Below are 14,601 nucleotides of genomic sequence, written 5' to 3' on the forward strand. Positions count from 1 at the left end.
AATTTGATCCAGAGGGAATTACTTTAACTTTCCAAAAGATGTACTTATTATGGAATCAGAACTATTTGTTAAAACCAACAACGGCACTCTGCTATCAATTGGTATGCTTGTGCTTTCTGTGTTGCACAGCAAGAATTGGCAGTTGAAGGGCTGAGTTATGCCTGCGTGTGACGGGAATATTAAGTCTGCTTTCCCTATCAGCGTTGTCAGGACATTGCTGAACCTTGTGTTTCCAGCCCCTTGCCATTTTAACACAACTTGTGTGTCCTGATACACCCAATCAACATTTAATGGAGGTTTCATTTGTTGTCGTGTGTTTCTGGTCACTGACATTGTGTGTGTGTGTGCGTGTGTGTGTGTGTGTGTGTGTGTGTGTATGATTGTCTGGGGAGGGGGGTGCTGTCATGACGACACAGCTCCCAGTTTGAAAACCACTGTCATAACTTGATATACATCTCTAAATATGATCCAGTACATTTTGACACCACTGTAAACTATAACCATAATACTACAAATACATGGTTTTACTATGAACACAAACAATAACGCCACATACACCCTTCAGTTCGTTATAAATAATGTTGATGCTTACACACATTGCAAAACACCAGACAGGCTAAAAAATAGCATCAATGTTGTGGAAAACAACAAATATTACTGCAGCTTACTTAGTCAATTAGTTGTGAAACTCTTCTTTGTATCCTATGTAGTCTGTAGTATACTGCCCCTTGGTGGCCAAGGTGCGCACAGCAGAAGAGCACAATCTCAATAGACACTGACACATAACCATGATGCACGAACTGTTTAATTTGTATTCATCCATTGTACTGCATTCATTGTATTCAATCATTAACATATTTTTAATAAAGTACAATACTGTCAGTGCTATATATCCATCCATTTTCTCTGTCCTATATATTTTTTTTTAATTTAAAGAAATTACATTTGTCGTTGGTGTTTTTTGTTGAGCTGGAATGGAATGATGGGATGTCCGTTCCATTTCAATGATGATTTGAGAGAAGGGTGTTTTAAGTTACGAGCGGGGTCTTGGAATTAATTGAACTCGTAAGTCAAAGCACCAAGAAATCTGTCTACAAGCCATCAAAAAGGTAATTTTTATCCCTTTTAACTGTCTTTTGAATGACACTGAATCGATAAGAATAAATGCCATTATGAAGGGTCGCTCCAGTCCCCCAATTTCCCATCTAATAGTTGTGCAGATGTACTTAATAGTAGCCGGTGGGCATTTTCTTCAGTGTTTCCAAATTTAGAAATCAAATCAAGCCAGAGCCAGCCAAGAGTTTGCCTTTGAAAGCTTCTAAAAGTCTGTCTGACGCGTCAATCAGGCAGCTCTTCTGTAGTGCCCCCCCCACTGAGCCAGTCTGGAATAATAAACAACTACTTCCTACAAAGACCTCACATTTATCCAAAATTGTAGTAAAAGCCCCCCCCCCCCCCCTCAGCCCGTACTGCTGCTACTACTCCATTGTGCTTTCTGTGTTGTGCCCTTTTAACCTTTAACAATAAATAAAATTTAACAATCATATCACTATTGAGCTACAGTATGTTATGCAGCCCAGGCTTTGAATGTTACCAAAACCCACAGTTCTGTTTTTATTATTTATATCAGCTGTAGAATTAGCCACTCTTCACAGACATACATAAATGTTTTCGCTGCATTGTGTGGACCACGGTCTTTGAGTTCTTTGTGTGGACCACCATTTCCACTGGAATGATGCAATTCACGTAACTATCACTAGAAGGGTTTATCCATCCGTCCATCTTCTGAGCCGCTTATCCTCAGGAGGGTCGTGGGAACGGCCGAGCCAATCCCAGCTGTCATTGGGCAGGAGGCGGCGGGGTACACCCTGAACTGGTTCCCAACCAATCACAGGGCTAACTAATGTTAGGTACTCTAGTTATCTGCCTCGTTAGCCAGTCTATGGTATTTATTTCATAACTCTCAGAGCTTGATGCAAACATCCATTTCAATACATAAATCGCCACTCTTTGTTGAAGAGTAATGGTGGTGATATCGAAGTGGAAGATCTGGGTTGTTTTACACAATTATTTAACCACCGGTATTGCGACATAATTTAACTGTGCAGACTCCTCTTGGGGTGCAGTGTCATACAGTGTGTTGGCTCAATTTTTCTGCCATTTTGAATGACTTCCACTTATGAGCTTTTATGATCCTAGATGCTGCCAAATCAAGTGAGAGCTTCATGTGTGTTTAATACGTGTTATTATGTGTTTACAATTCTCATGTCGTCATGTGATAGCTGCCACTTTAAGTCCTTTAGCGCGCAGTGCCAGAACCCGAAACCCTCACAGACACATGAGCGAACACACGCCACCCTCCTCAACGCGTCCCGTCTTGCCGCTGTGTTTGTGAAAGTACACCTCGGAAAACATTTGACCGATTTAGCTTAACACTTTAAATATAGCACAAATGAAAGCTAAGTGTAGCGTTATTAGGAAGACGTAAACATCTTCTCAGAATCCTCATGACGTTTGTTCCGACCGCGGCATAGGAGCATCCACGGAATCTCGTCACACACAAATCTGTATGCTGATGATGACAGCTGCTATTTTCATTTTTTTTTATATCACATTTTTATCTGTGTGGGGGATGCCCCCATGCCTTAAAATACACTTATAGGTTTCCCCTTTTGTAGTGGTGCTCACACAGCACAGTGAATGTGCAAAAGAGGGATGGGGGATGGTGAGGAGAGCTCTTCACAGCTGAATAACTAGGTCAGTTTAAGATGATGATGATGCGTCTTATCTCCTCGGCTCGACGCTGGCTTTTTAGCGAGCGACCACAATTGCGAATGAGCATCAATTGTTCTTTCTCCTCTCTGGTCCGTCTTTTCCTCAACCCACAGTGACCGTTATACGTAATGTCAGGAGTACATCAACTCGTGTGGTGTAGGGGGATACGTCTCAAATGCAGGAGAGCCAAAGAGAAACATAACATCTTTGGATGGTTAATCCATTTCAAAACATCCAGGCACTCAATGACGCTGTATAAAGCATATTGGATGCTTTCATTTTCTTAGTTTATTGTATGTGTGATGTCACTGAAAACTCATGTATATTATTGTATCGTGATTATAGCTTAACTATATAAATAAAGTATAGCTGGCAGAACTGCGGCAACTGGCAGATACCTGGTAGCTTTTTTAAGGTAGTATAGCCTAAGCGAGTATACCTTAAAAATTGCTGAAAAAAGCTAGTATAGCTTAAAAATTGGGATTCATATGATTGTGAACAATCATTGTATCTTATTTGGATATAAATGTTCACAATTCTTTCAGGTTTAGATTTTTCTCTGTGCTGTATTTTACAGATTGTAAGCTTACAAAATGAGACTATTACCGAAAGATTTACGTAACTATTCTGGGAGTAACTATTGAAATTTTTCAAAAAATGAATAAAAATATTTTTTGTCCATTGACTTTCTTTCTGTATAATAATAATTATTATTATTATAAGGAAAAGAAGAAATAATAATTATTATTATTATTAGTAGTAGTAGTACTAATTATTCTTTTTTTATTAACACTTTGTTAGAATTAATAATGTTCACAGTGTGAGGTTGATATATGATATTAATCTATGTTTGGCTTTTTATATTGGGAATTTTTAAAATTACTGGTCTTTCAGTGATGAGGCACAAACTGAAATCACTGCCAATGTAATGTATGATATTGAGATGCAAATGCAACCAGAACTTGGGACTTTTTATGATAGTGGATTTTTGTTTCCTGTCATATTTTTCTGACCTTTGACTTGGTAGTTTTGATAACCAAAGAACATCAGCTAGTGTTTATCCTATTGGGATTTAAAAGGTAAATTTGCAATTTCTTAAAACCCTCAGTCTGAAAAGGATGTAGTATACTATTAAAATTATTTTATAATCTAAAAAATGGTTTCATGAACTCACCATGCCAGAGTAAAAACAAACCAATCAGAGACAGAAGGCATGATTGAAGAGGTGTCGATAATTTTTCATGCACTGTCGGACACACTCATAGCAGGCACACGCCCACGGTCCGGATGTTAGGTTGTACAGTACTTTCCAAAAAATAAAACTCCAAACGGATAACATAGTGTCAGAGTAACACTTTTTTGGTGAATATGCTGTTTTTCCGGGGGAAAAGAAGTAACAGGTCAGGAAGAGGCCATGGGAGGTGGGGGTGGTTGGGGAAAGTTCCATTTCACATAGTCTATAAAAAAAGAGAATTGTTGTGTTAATAATGAAAATGTATTGTAATGCATCCAACTGATGACCTCTGATTACTGTATTCTTTTATCAATAATGTCATATGGTGCTTTCTGGTTATCACTTAAGAAAAGAAAACTCACAACATGGGCACAAATCTGGTTTCTTTTTGTCCTTCGCCCACAACTTAAATGCGCAATAAGTATGAGCAAGGCTATCAGTTTTGCGAATGGACAGCTTGATATGGTTTTTTCTTGTTTTGTTCTTGAGTGACAGTGGGTTCCTTTTGCTTTTACGGATGACACAACATCTTTGTGATCCTGTCATGCCACCCACTAGCTTCCTAATCGCCCTTTTCATCCAAGATCCCCACGCTTTCATCTTGAGCCTCCCATCATCTTTTGTGTGGGAAGTCAATGACGTGTTGTGCTTGCGAGGGTCATTCTGCCTTGCGCAACAATGATCCCGAGGATGGCCGCCGTGCCGCATTCAAGCCGCTTAAAACCATTAAAAATGCAAGCCAAGTGCTTAATACCTCTAGCACAATCCGTCAGGTCAATCTAAAGGGCCATCCCATGAAAGTAATCAAGCGCCGTCGTCAATAATGAATGATAGTTTGGCAACGCAGTGTGCTTCTATTGTTGGAGTTTCTGAATAGGAGACCGTTGCGCATCACAACCCTCTTCAGTTGTTGGTAAGATGATTGCACTGACACTGTGGGGATGATGAGAGCACTAATTTGGGTAGATTTTTTTTTTTTTTTTCCCCAAGGCCTGGTTGGATGTTGCACTGCTAGTTGCATCACCCTTACTTTACTACCCCACCCACTTAATATACATTTTTATATACTATCTGAAACATTATATAGTCATTATACAGAACTTCAGCAGTGCACTTATAATTATGTCAACACTTGACAGCCCCTCAAAGCACTTCTTCTCAACACTTCTGATAATGACAGTGCTTTATGTGTGGGATTCAACTGGCAGAACCCTGGTAGCATTCAACACTGTATTTGCTGACATTATTTAGAGTTTACTTTTTTTTTCTCCCCAACATGTCCATCAGTCTCCAACCTGAACATGAAAAGATGTTTAATTACCGTAATTTCCGCCCTACAGAGCGCACTGGATTACAAAACTCATCCAGTACATTTGTAAAGGAAATACCATTTGGTACATACATAAGCCGCTACTGTGTTAAAGCCTCAAGTGCCCACATTGAAACCCACATTGAAAACCGAGAAATTTACAAAGGCTGTAAACAGAGAGAGTTTTCAAAGTTTCAATACCTTATCTTAACATAGCAACAACATGGTAGCATGAACAGAGCTGGTTAAAAAAAAAAAAAAAAAAAACATACCAGTTTAAAAAAAAAAAAAAACAGCCGCAGCTGTTACACAATAGCAAGACGGTAGCATAGAACTAACAGCCGGTTTAAAAAAGAAACCTACCTAAATCACTGAGACACGGCAGAAACATGCTAGTGTGGCGCAAACGCTGGCCCGGTGCTAACAGGGCTGGTTAAAAAAAAAAACACATCGGTAAAAGTCGCTAAGATGTGCCAGTAACACAGCAGCAACATACTAGCACAGCGCTAACAGGGCCGGTTAAAAAAAAAAAAAAAAAAAAACTGGTAAAAATCAGTGAGACATGGCAGCAACATGCTAGCACAGCGCTAATGCTAGCGCAGCACTAACAAGGCCAGTTAAAAGAAAAAATCACCAATAAAAGTCACTTCCTCAGAACATAAATTCCACTGCTCTCACTCTTACCTTTTCCGGTCGAGTGCCCCCTTGCGGGCGTTAGAAAAAAATGCACAAATTAGCCACATCACCGGATAAGCCGCAGAGTTGAAAGCGTGTGGAAAAAAAGTCACGCCTTAAAGGCCGGAAATTACAGTACATGTGTTCACAGTATCTAAATGTAACGTCCTGATGTGCATGTCAATAATTTTCTCTCCTCTTTTGTCTCCTCAGGTGGTGTTAGTATTTGCACTCAGCATCGGGGCCCTTGGAATATACTTTATAGACTCCTCAGAGTAAGTGTGTCCCGTTTCTTTGGAAATATTTCAAATGATATTCTCTGCTCATTGAGCCATGCTAAGTAAAATAAACATAACTTGCGTTGACATTGCCCTACATACTGTGTGTGAATCATATGTGAAGTCTTTGAAATGCAAATGCTCGTATTTACACACTCGTACACGTGCGTGCACACAGGCAGCATCTTGTCAATGGGAGGGATGTCAGTTTCCATGGCAACAGAGACAGGCACATACTCGTGTGTGGTGGATCTTGTTTTGGTATGTGTGTGTGTTTGTGTGCATGTGGATAAGTAAGGTTGTGTGTTGCCAGTTTGTGCATCTCCCCGGTTGGCAGTCACCCAGCATCACATTGCAGGCCTGGCATCCCTGCGACAACCACTGCAGTACCATCCACTTTTTTTTTTTTTTTCCAAGATTTTAATTCATTTGAGATTTGAAATGAGGGGCTGCTTTGATTGATGGTAAAACTTGGCAGTGGGCTTGAAATGGTAACAAACTGACCTCCCTTAATAAGTCTTTCACTATAAGGCTGTTTAGATGTGGGTTGTCCACAATGAATACTGACTGTTGAGTGTATGTAATAAGTAAGTAAGCAATGTAAGTAATGCTTACATTGCTTTTGCTATGCTATTTTATTTTCGTGCAGGGAACGTACATCATCCACTGGAAGTATTATTATTTTTTTAATTAATTGAACCAAGAAGGTTGTAATTCCCTGCACTGGTCAGATTGTGTATTCAACAGAACAGCAGCGTGTTAACAGACAACCACGAGGGCTAGCATTAGCTTGCTAGGCTATGTAATGTTTTGCTGCTTGCAAAAAAGACACGGAGCTCATCACTCATGATTGGCCCGATTTAGATACATGCTGTGATAACGTACTCACCATTCCTCCCGGCTCCACATACCACATACGCCACCACCTTCTTGATCAATTTTGCTGCATAATTACACGTATCATCTGGTTATCTAGGTCCATTTTTTCAACCAGACACTCTTCCACGGTCGCCATTGTTGTTGTTTTGTTCCTTGTTTCGGAAAGGAAAGTAAAAACGGCTACTGGAAATGACCAACAATGTTCTGAGGACACTCCACGCTGTCATCCTCGCCAATACGATCCATAGTGACACCTCTGACTTGGAGATGAACTGCAGCATATTTTCAAAACTGCACGGATGAATTGCACTCGAATATAAAGACAATTTACCAGCAGGAGAGCCGTAGTGACTCTAGCGTGATCGCCGCACGTGCGATTATAAAGACACCTTTACACAAATGTCACCAACACACTGTTTTTTTTTTTCTTCTTATAATACAGTCAGGCACAATCCACCCTTGTTGTCATTCGCACAGCAATGTTTCTGGACCCATATGCGCTAAATAGACAAAGCCCAATGACCGTAAAAAATGGGAAGCGGTGATATCAGAATAGACTGTTTTCGACCACGTGACTACCTCCGGGGCATGCGGCCATGTTGAATGGGTTCACTCTACTGAGCCGCCATTCGCTATCGCTTTTGCATACAGACCGGAGTTACACAAATGTTTGTACAACTGTTACAAGTGACGCATAATGGCTAAAAAGACTTTGGAAAGTTAGCAGTGCTCATTAAATGTTTTTTCAAGAAACCCTCACGACAAGAAGTGCGCTTTGATCGACAATATCGACCCGTATGCCTTGGAGAAACACAAATGGAGCGTCGGTAACCTATCCAGACATCGTCAACTATCGCCTCTTCTCAACAAGCGCTTATACCATGGACCAAATAAAGAATTGCCGACAAAGAATTCATCAACGGCTGGGTTCGTGATGCGGTGGTATCCATTATAAGCAACCTGGGTCTCCACATTGCTAAAGTTAGTGTACCGCACAATGCGATTTAAATATCAGTGTTGTTAAATTATGTTCATTATACCAACGAAAGAGATGTTGATTTTTATATTTGTTTTTGTTAACGAGAAGGATAGAGAAAGGTTTGACTGGGACGAGTCTCAAGTGGAGCCCGCTCCTCTTTCTCCACTTCCACGGCTACATTTTTAACTCAACTTACAAAACAGATAGCGGTGCGGTAACTTGTTTTTGCAAACTTATTATAATCAAACAGAAAATACAGATTTTGGAGATATGCATTGCATTCACACGTGAGTATTATGTAGGCCCTCGGCCCTAAAGAATACTTCTCCTTCACAGAACTTAGTTATTGCTACGTATGTGCGAAATTCCAAAAGGTATCCAATACTTACCAAGAATAAAATGCTCCGAGGAAACTCAGACGTAAGGGAATGATCGGCTCTGCTAATACGAGACAGCCACAGTTGTCGCCGTTTGGTTGCTAACTGCTCCGTTTTCTCGCACAGGTTCTTGATCACAGCTGGCAGTCGAAAGAAAGACTCTTTACAACGCCCACTTTCGTTTGAGCAACCAATAACATAATAGTGCGTCCCCATCCATATGCCTTTCTGAAATAATTCCTGCTTGGTTACGGTTTGTTTACACGAATTCACCATACCAAAATGGCAACCGCGTTCTAAAGCGGAAGGTGTGTGACGTCAGTCGAAAATAGTCTAAACGAGATTTTATTACAGTAGTCTGACATTGAGCGAATTTGCCTCGTACTTTGATCTGCGTATTATGTGTTGCCTTTCAGCCGTCACCTCTCACGTTTGATGGCAGGCTTTCATACTTTCTACTACAGTTGACTTTATATATATTGCTTTCCTGCATCAGAGGCATTGCTTAATCCATCAGTGCAGCAGTCCATACTGCCCCCAATCCTCCTCTCTACGCTTGGCATTGAGAGAGGCTTCCTCACTGGCCGACTTCTTATCAAACCAAGGCAGGTTCCACAAACTCAGTGGGCTTTTTACATCATGGCCAAGATTGTGCAATTTTTCCGCTACATTTTTGTCACACCTGACCGAAACACAGTAATTTCCTGATAAGCACTCGCTGTATTGTGCTCTATTCAATGTATATCAGCTAGACAAAGATATCCTGCCTTGGCAACATGAAACTAGTCCAAAATGCATCACACAAGGAAGGCACAAATGGCTTTTACCATTTATCACTCAGACTTGTCACCTACTCACAATCTGTCACAACAATCCTGCAGTATCTCATTCGTTTTGTTTGAATTCCTTCCCCTTGCGATCCATGAGGATGCACCTGGCGTCAGGCGTTGCATGTGCGTGGATGCGTGAAGAAAAAGACGACAAAGAAAAAGAAGACGAAGCAGACGCATGACACCACGGGCATAATTCAATTAACTCACTCTCATATGCCTTCTAAAAATAAACCACCTCATTTACCTTCGTTGCAAATGAACCCTAACAAGAGCAGAAGAAAAGAGGGAAAAAAGACACAACAATGATTACAGACTTGGAACTCACACTTTTAATGATCACAATTACTCTCCTAAATATTGACAGTTATGTATTACATTCTCTGTGGGGCGGTTCGGTCTTTTATTTCTCAACGGTCACTGTGGCCCTCATATAAAGTCAACTGGCTGTTTTTGGCAAACAGGCAGGAGGACACCCAGTGGTGCTTTTTGGTTTAGTAAAACTCGGGCAGTGCCCGACAAGATCCAGCTGATGGTGCTGTAGTGAAAAAAGCGTGTTGTGTTTGTGATTCAATTGGGAATTTAATGTGTTAAAATAAATTTTTCACTCATCATTTTTTGGGGAGTAAATGCTAGATATTCAGAGGGGTTAGGGACTGAACCCTGCTGTGAGTAGTGAAAAAAATGACTAATCAATGCCCTACCAAATATGTATAGCTGCCTATATTAATATTTAAAACTATAGATATATCACAAACTATAATCCCCCCAAAAAACTTTATTTTGATCACATTTTACAAGATTACCCATAAAAATAAATTGCTTACAGTACAGATAGGTTGACTTAAAAAAAAAAAAAATGCATCGGTGTTGCATAATGTCCGCTAACAACCCAGTCTAAACTGAACTCATCAATTGTCTCTTAGTCAAGATGCATTACTTCACTATCCTTACTTGACCCCATGACTACTTTTATTAACCTGACCTTTGGCGCCATCTTTTTTTTCCCCCCAGTGACTAGCTCGGATAGTTGGCACAGGAAAAAAACGTGAGGGTGAAGTTGTGAATAAGGATATGCGAAGACTCTTATGTGAACCTACCTAGCTTCCTTCCTTCCTTCCTTCTACAACTACAACTGCATTTCCATTGCAAAGTTATAGATTCAACTTTTTTTTTCTTTCGACTTGTCCCGTTAGGGGTCTCCACAGCGTGCCATCTCAGATGAACGCTCATATTTGTTTGGCACAGTTTTTACATCATCACCCATTAGTTGTTTTTGTCTGCTTGTAAGAGAAACTGGAAGTAAAGAAAAACACATTGCAAAATATTTCAGAATAATTATCCATGTATCTGTTTTCTATATTGCTTGCCCTTATTAGAATCACATGTGAGGGGACTTGGTAAAAGGAAGGGTACACCCATTGCATCATACTTCATGTACAGTAGTTTTCCATGTAGCCTGCTGCCTCTCTATAATATGTGAATGTGGTTATTGCTCCTCCCCACATAGCATAAATGTCCAGTGAGAACACATTATAATTAGATCTATATTGCTAAATTATAACATTTTGAAGAATGGAAAGAGTGAACAATTATTTACCTAAAAAATGTGTTGCAATTAGTTGAGAGAAAACGTTTTGGTGATAACCTCAAATGCAATGTTGTGGAAAATCCTGAAAAATGGATTTGTGTCAATCGGCACTACAACGGCCACATCTATAATGTCACCCAGGCCAAACGGGTAATGAAAGATCAAATTGAGGGTTATTCGATTAGTTATTTATGTTTAGTCAGCAAGCAACTTTCTGCGTCTGGGATTATGATTGAATTGAACACAGTCGATTGTGGATGCATCTGCACTTTTACCTGGATCCTTACCAAATGTAACGGGGTCTTTATTCAGCTAGAAATGTATGTTTCTAACTGTTTCTCCTACAAGTCATGCTTCCGATTGTTAAAATGAATTAGTAAAAGCTTCATGAGACTGGTAGACATTGTTTCAAAAGGCTTAATTGTTTGTTGTCACGGAAGAGCTTGCTCAGTAGTCATTAACTTGGCAAACACGTTGTTGAGAGGTCTGCTTATGAATGAAGCCTCAGTAAGCGCCGAAAATGACCGCCCATCTGTTTGTTGTTGCACAGAGCTTGTTTACCTCCAATCTGTGCCCGTGGCGTGTTTGAATTCAGCCTTTGTCTGCTACTCTGCAACACGCCGATACAAACCCTCATGCTATATGAATGAGGTTGTCAACAGGAGGAAGTAGTCCCGTCCGTCCGCCCCCCACCAGCACGACGATCTGGTTGGACAGCTTCTTTCACCCCCTTGCCTCCATTTTCCTCTTGGGTACACCCATCAAACCAATAACGACAAATGGGGGAGATATACACCACTTGCTGCTTTTAAAACGAATGTCCCTGCTCCAGTCCTGGCTCTTGTTAAGCTAGTAGCACGAAAACAGCGACACCGTCCAAGGCCACAGAAACCTGCACATGTACGTATCTCTATCATTAGCGTGTAACCAATGTCAACACCAAAACAAAAACGCCTCCTAATGAGTTATTAATGGGGTAATCTGAGAAATGTACTGTAGCTGAGAAGCGAGGCAAGGCTTGCCAGACCTTGTGTCAGCAAAGACCGGCCTAAAAACGGACCTCCTTCTCGGGGTGTTGATAGTACGTACCTGGCAGTGAGATCAGGGTTGAATACCAGAGCCTCCATTTGGACCATAGAAGACCGTGTAACCATTAGTGGACGCTGTTAGTAGCTGACACCATTCTCCACATTTCAATCCACAAAAATATTATTAATGGCACTCGTTCACATAGCACTCGCATTGATACTGAGGGAAACTGCCTGAAATCGGATATCTCGGATTCCGAAACAGGTCTTGATATTCAAACCGTCCATTGTCTACATTTGTCCTCATTAGGCTCAAGGGTAACTGGAGCCTATCCCGGTTGACCTTTGGCAAGAGACAGACCGGGCACAACCCTGAACTGGTTACCAACCCATCACAGGGCAATCACAGCCAAACACGCATTGACATTCACACCAATGGACAATTTAGAGCTGGAGTGTGAAACGTGATTTCGATCGCTAGCCAGTGGTTGTGCAAAGGGAGCTGTTTTTTTTTTTTTTTTTAATCCTAACCGTCTCTTTCTTTGAAGACTAAAATCTTTTCATTTTGTTGGATATGAAAGTGAAATGGAAGAATAGACAATTAGAATAAATTGACAAACGTATTAAGTACTGCTGCGCTAACACAGAGTAAGATTGTGTAAGAGTAAAAAAATGATCATCTCAAACAATCCATCCATCCGTTTTCTTTGCAGCCTATCCTCACAAGGGTCGCAGGGCATGCTATCCCAGCTGTACACCCTGAACTGGTTTCAAGCCAATCGCAGGGCACATAGAGACAAACAGCCGCACTCACAATCACATCTAGGGACAATTTAGTGTCCAATTAAGGTTGCATGTTTTTGAGATGCGGGAGGAAACCGGAGTGCGGGGAGAAAACCCACGTAACCACGGGGAGAACATGCAAACTCCTCACAGACGGGCCCGGGATCGAAACCGGGATCTCGGAACAGTGAGGCCAATGCTCTACAGCTGATCCACCGTGCCACCCATCTCAAACCACTATCTGCGAAATGTAAACGAACTGCAACGAAACAATAGTTAGAAATGTAATGATAGGAACGTTTGTGTCGCTAATTAGTCCAGCCAGTCTGCAATTGTACGCTGATTGGACTGGACCTTTCTTTTTTTTTTTTTAATTGAATTTCTTTTTGAGAATCAAAGTCACCATGGGGACGTTAGAAGTTGTGCAATAATGTATCCAATATTTTTGAAACCCTTATTATTAATTTTGCCATTATTTCTGCATTCTTAAAAATAAAATAATTTTAGAAGCTTCATTCATACTGGGTTACAAAATATACAGTATATTTTTAACTCATTGTGAACAATTTTGCATCGCAGACTCTCAAAATTATATCTGTTTTGTTCAGGTTAGGTTTCCATGCCAACCAACAAGGTTAACAAGGTATTAATCAAAGGTTACAAACTTTGCTTACTGTAGATCAAATAGTAGTCATTGGTAAAAGGCAGTAAATTGAATGTTCTATCGTCAATATTCAAAATTTGAGGCTTGAACCTCCATTTATTTGAACATCTGAAGCAAAATAATGTCAAGAAAAGCATGCGGTCATTGCTTGTTGTTAAGATGTAGATACATTATATTAATCTTTTTTAGAAGCAACTTTTAAAATTTCATTACCTGAACTGTACCTCAGTGTACTTTATGCCCCGCTTATTGTACAGTATCCCACTGTAGTTAAAAGGAGTTAACTGATGGACTAGAACATTTCTCTCAGCAAAGTGTGAGTGAGGCTTGCTATTTTTATTTTCCTTACAAGCCTTTCCTATTAATAAATCTTTGTCTAGTCTTTTACATTCAGTTGAAATGTTCTTTTTTTAGTCTCCTTTGGGAAGGTGGTGTACTCATCCATCGCCCTTGTAGCGCTATTTTTACCTTGACCTAAGTGAATTATTTAAACACTAACCTGGGTTCCCAGACACCCCGCTGCGTAGTCATTTAGAAGAAAGTCTTTCTAGGCAGACATTTACTGATTAGGCCTAAATGGCTTTCAACGCCTGCACTGGCGGGCGTGGGATCAAAACATTCATTAGTGGCGATGCATTATGGGTATAGGCAGCAAAATCCGTCGCTGTTAGTCCCTCCGATTGTCAAGGTCGCAGTAGGGCACGCAGAGGCCTATTGTCTCGCAGAAGGTATTTTGGGCTATTTTTAAAAGCGTCATAATCAACCCAAGTTCTCGCCCTTGTGAGCAAATGAGGATTTACATATGTGCCAGTGTGTTGTTTTTGGTCAAAGGAGGTTAATGTGACGAAACATTTTGGGTCCTGAAATAGATGAACGCGTCCTGCGGCGTCACCCTCGGGCAGGCCGTGTTCTGTCCGACGCTTGTGTGTATGCAGCTCCGGCTTTACAAATAAGCAGCAGCTATGGGGGTTGTACGCAGAACTGAAATTTTTTTTTTCTTCTTTTTTGGGGGCATTCACAAATATAAACCATGGATGACTACGGGAGCTTTTTATAGAAGCGTTGGAGTCCCCAGGATTTAGACCATTTATTTTCATCGAGTCTAAGAGGATACGCTGGCATTTGTCCACACAAAGATTCACAGCCTCCTATGACAGTCGTTATGTCTCCTCTTTCTGCCTTTCTTTCAGCGTGTCTCT

The 14,601-nt window shown here is 40.6% G+C and overlaps 1 protein-coding gene across 4 annotated transcripts in view; it reads left to right on the forward strand.

Moving 5' to 3' along the window:
• kcnma1a (potassium large conductance calcium-activated channel, subfamily M, alpha member 1a) overlaps window positions 1–14,601 on the forward strand; it is a 194,588-nt gene that overhangs the window by 90,765 nt on the left and 89,222 nt on the right. For all 4 annotated transcript variants that reach the window (XM_061837674.1, XM_061837675.1, XM_061837676.1 and 1 more), the window contains exon 3: window positions 6,207–6,268. In XM_061837674.1, coding sequence (XP_061693658.1) covers window positions 6,207–6,268 — 62 coding nt within the window. The remainder of the gene's footprint in view (window positions 1–6,206; window positions 6,269–14,601) is intronic.

Source organism: Syngnathoides biaculeatus, chromosome 12, assembly GCF_019802595.1.
Source record: "Syngnathoides biaculeatus isolate LvHL_M chromosome 12, ASM1980259v1, whole genome shotgun sequence".
Taxonomy (NCBI): Eukaryota; Metazoa; Chordata; class Actinopteri; order Syngnathiformes; family Syngnathidae; genus Syngnathoides; species Syngnathoides biaculeatus.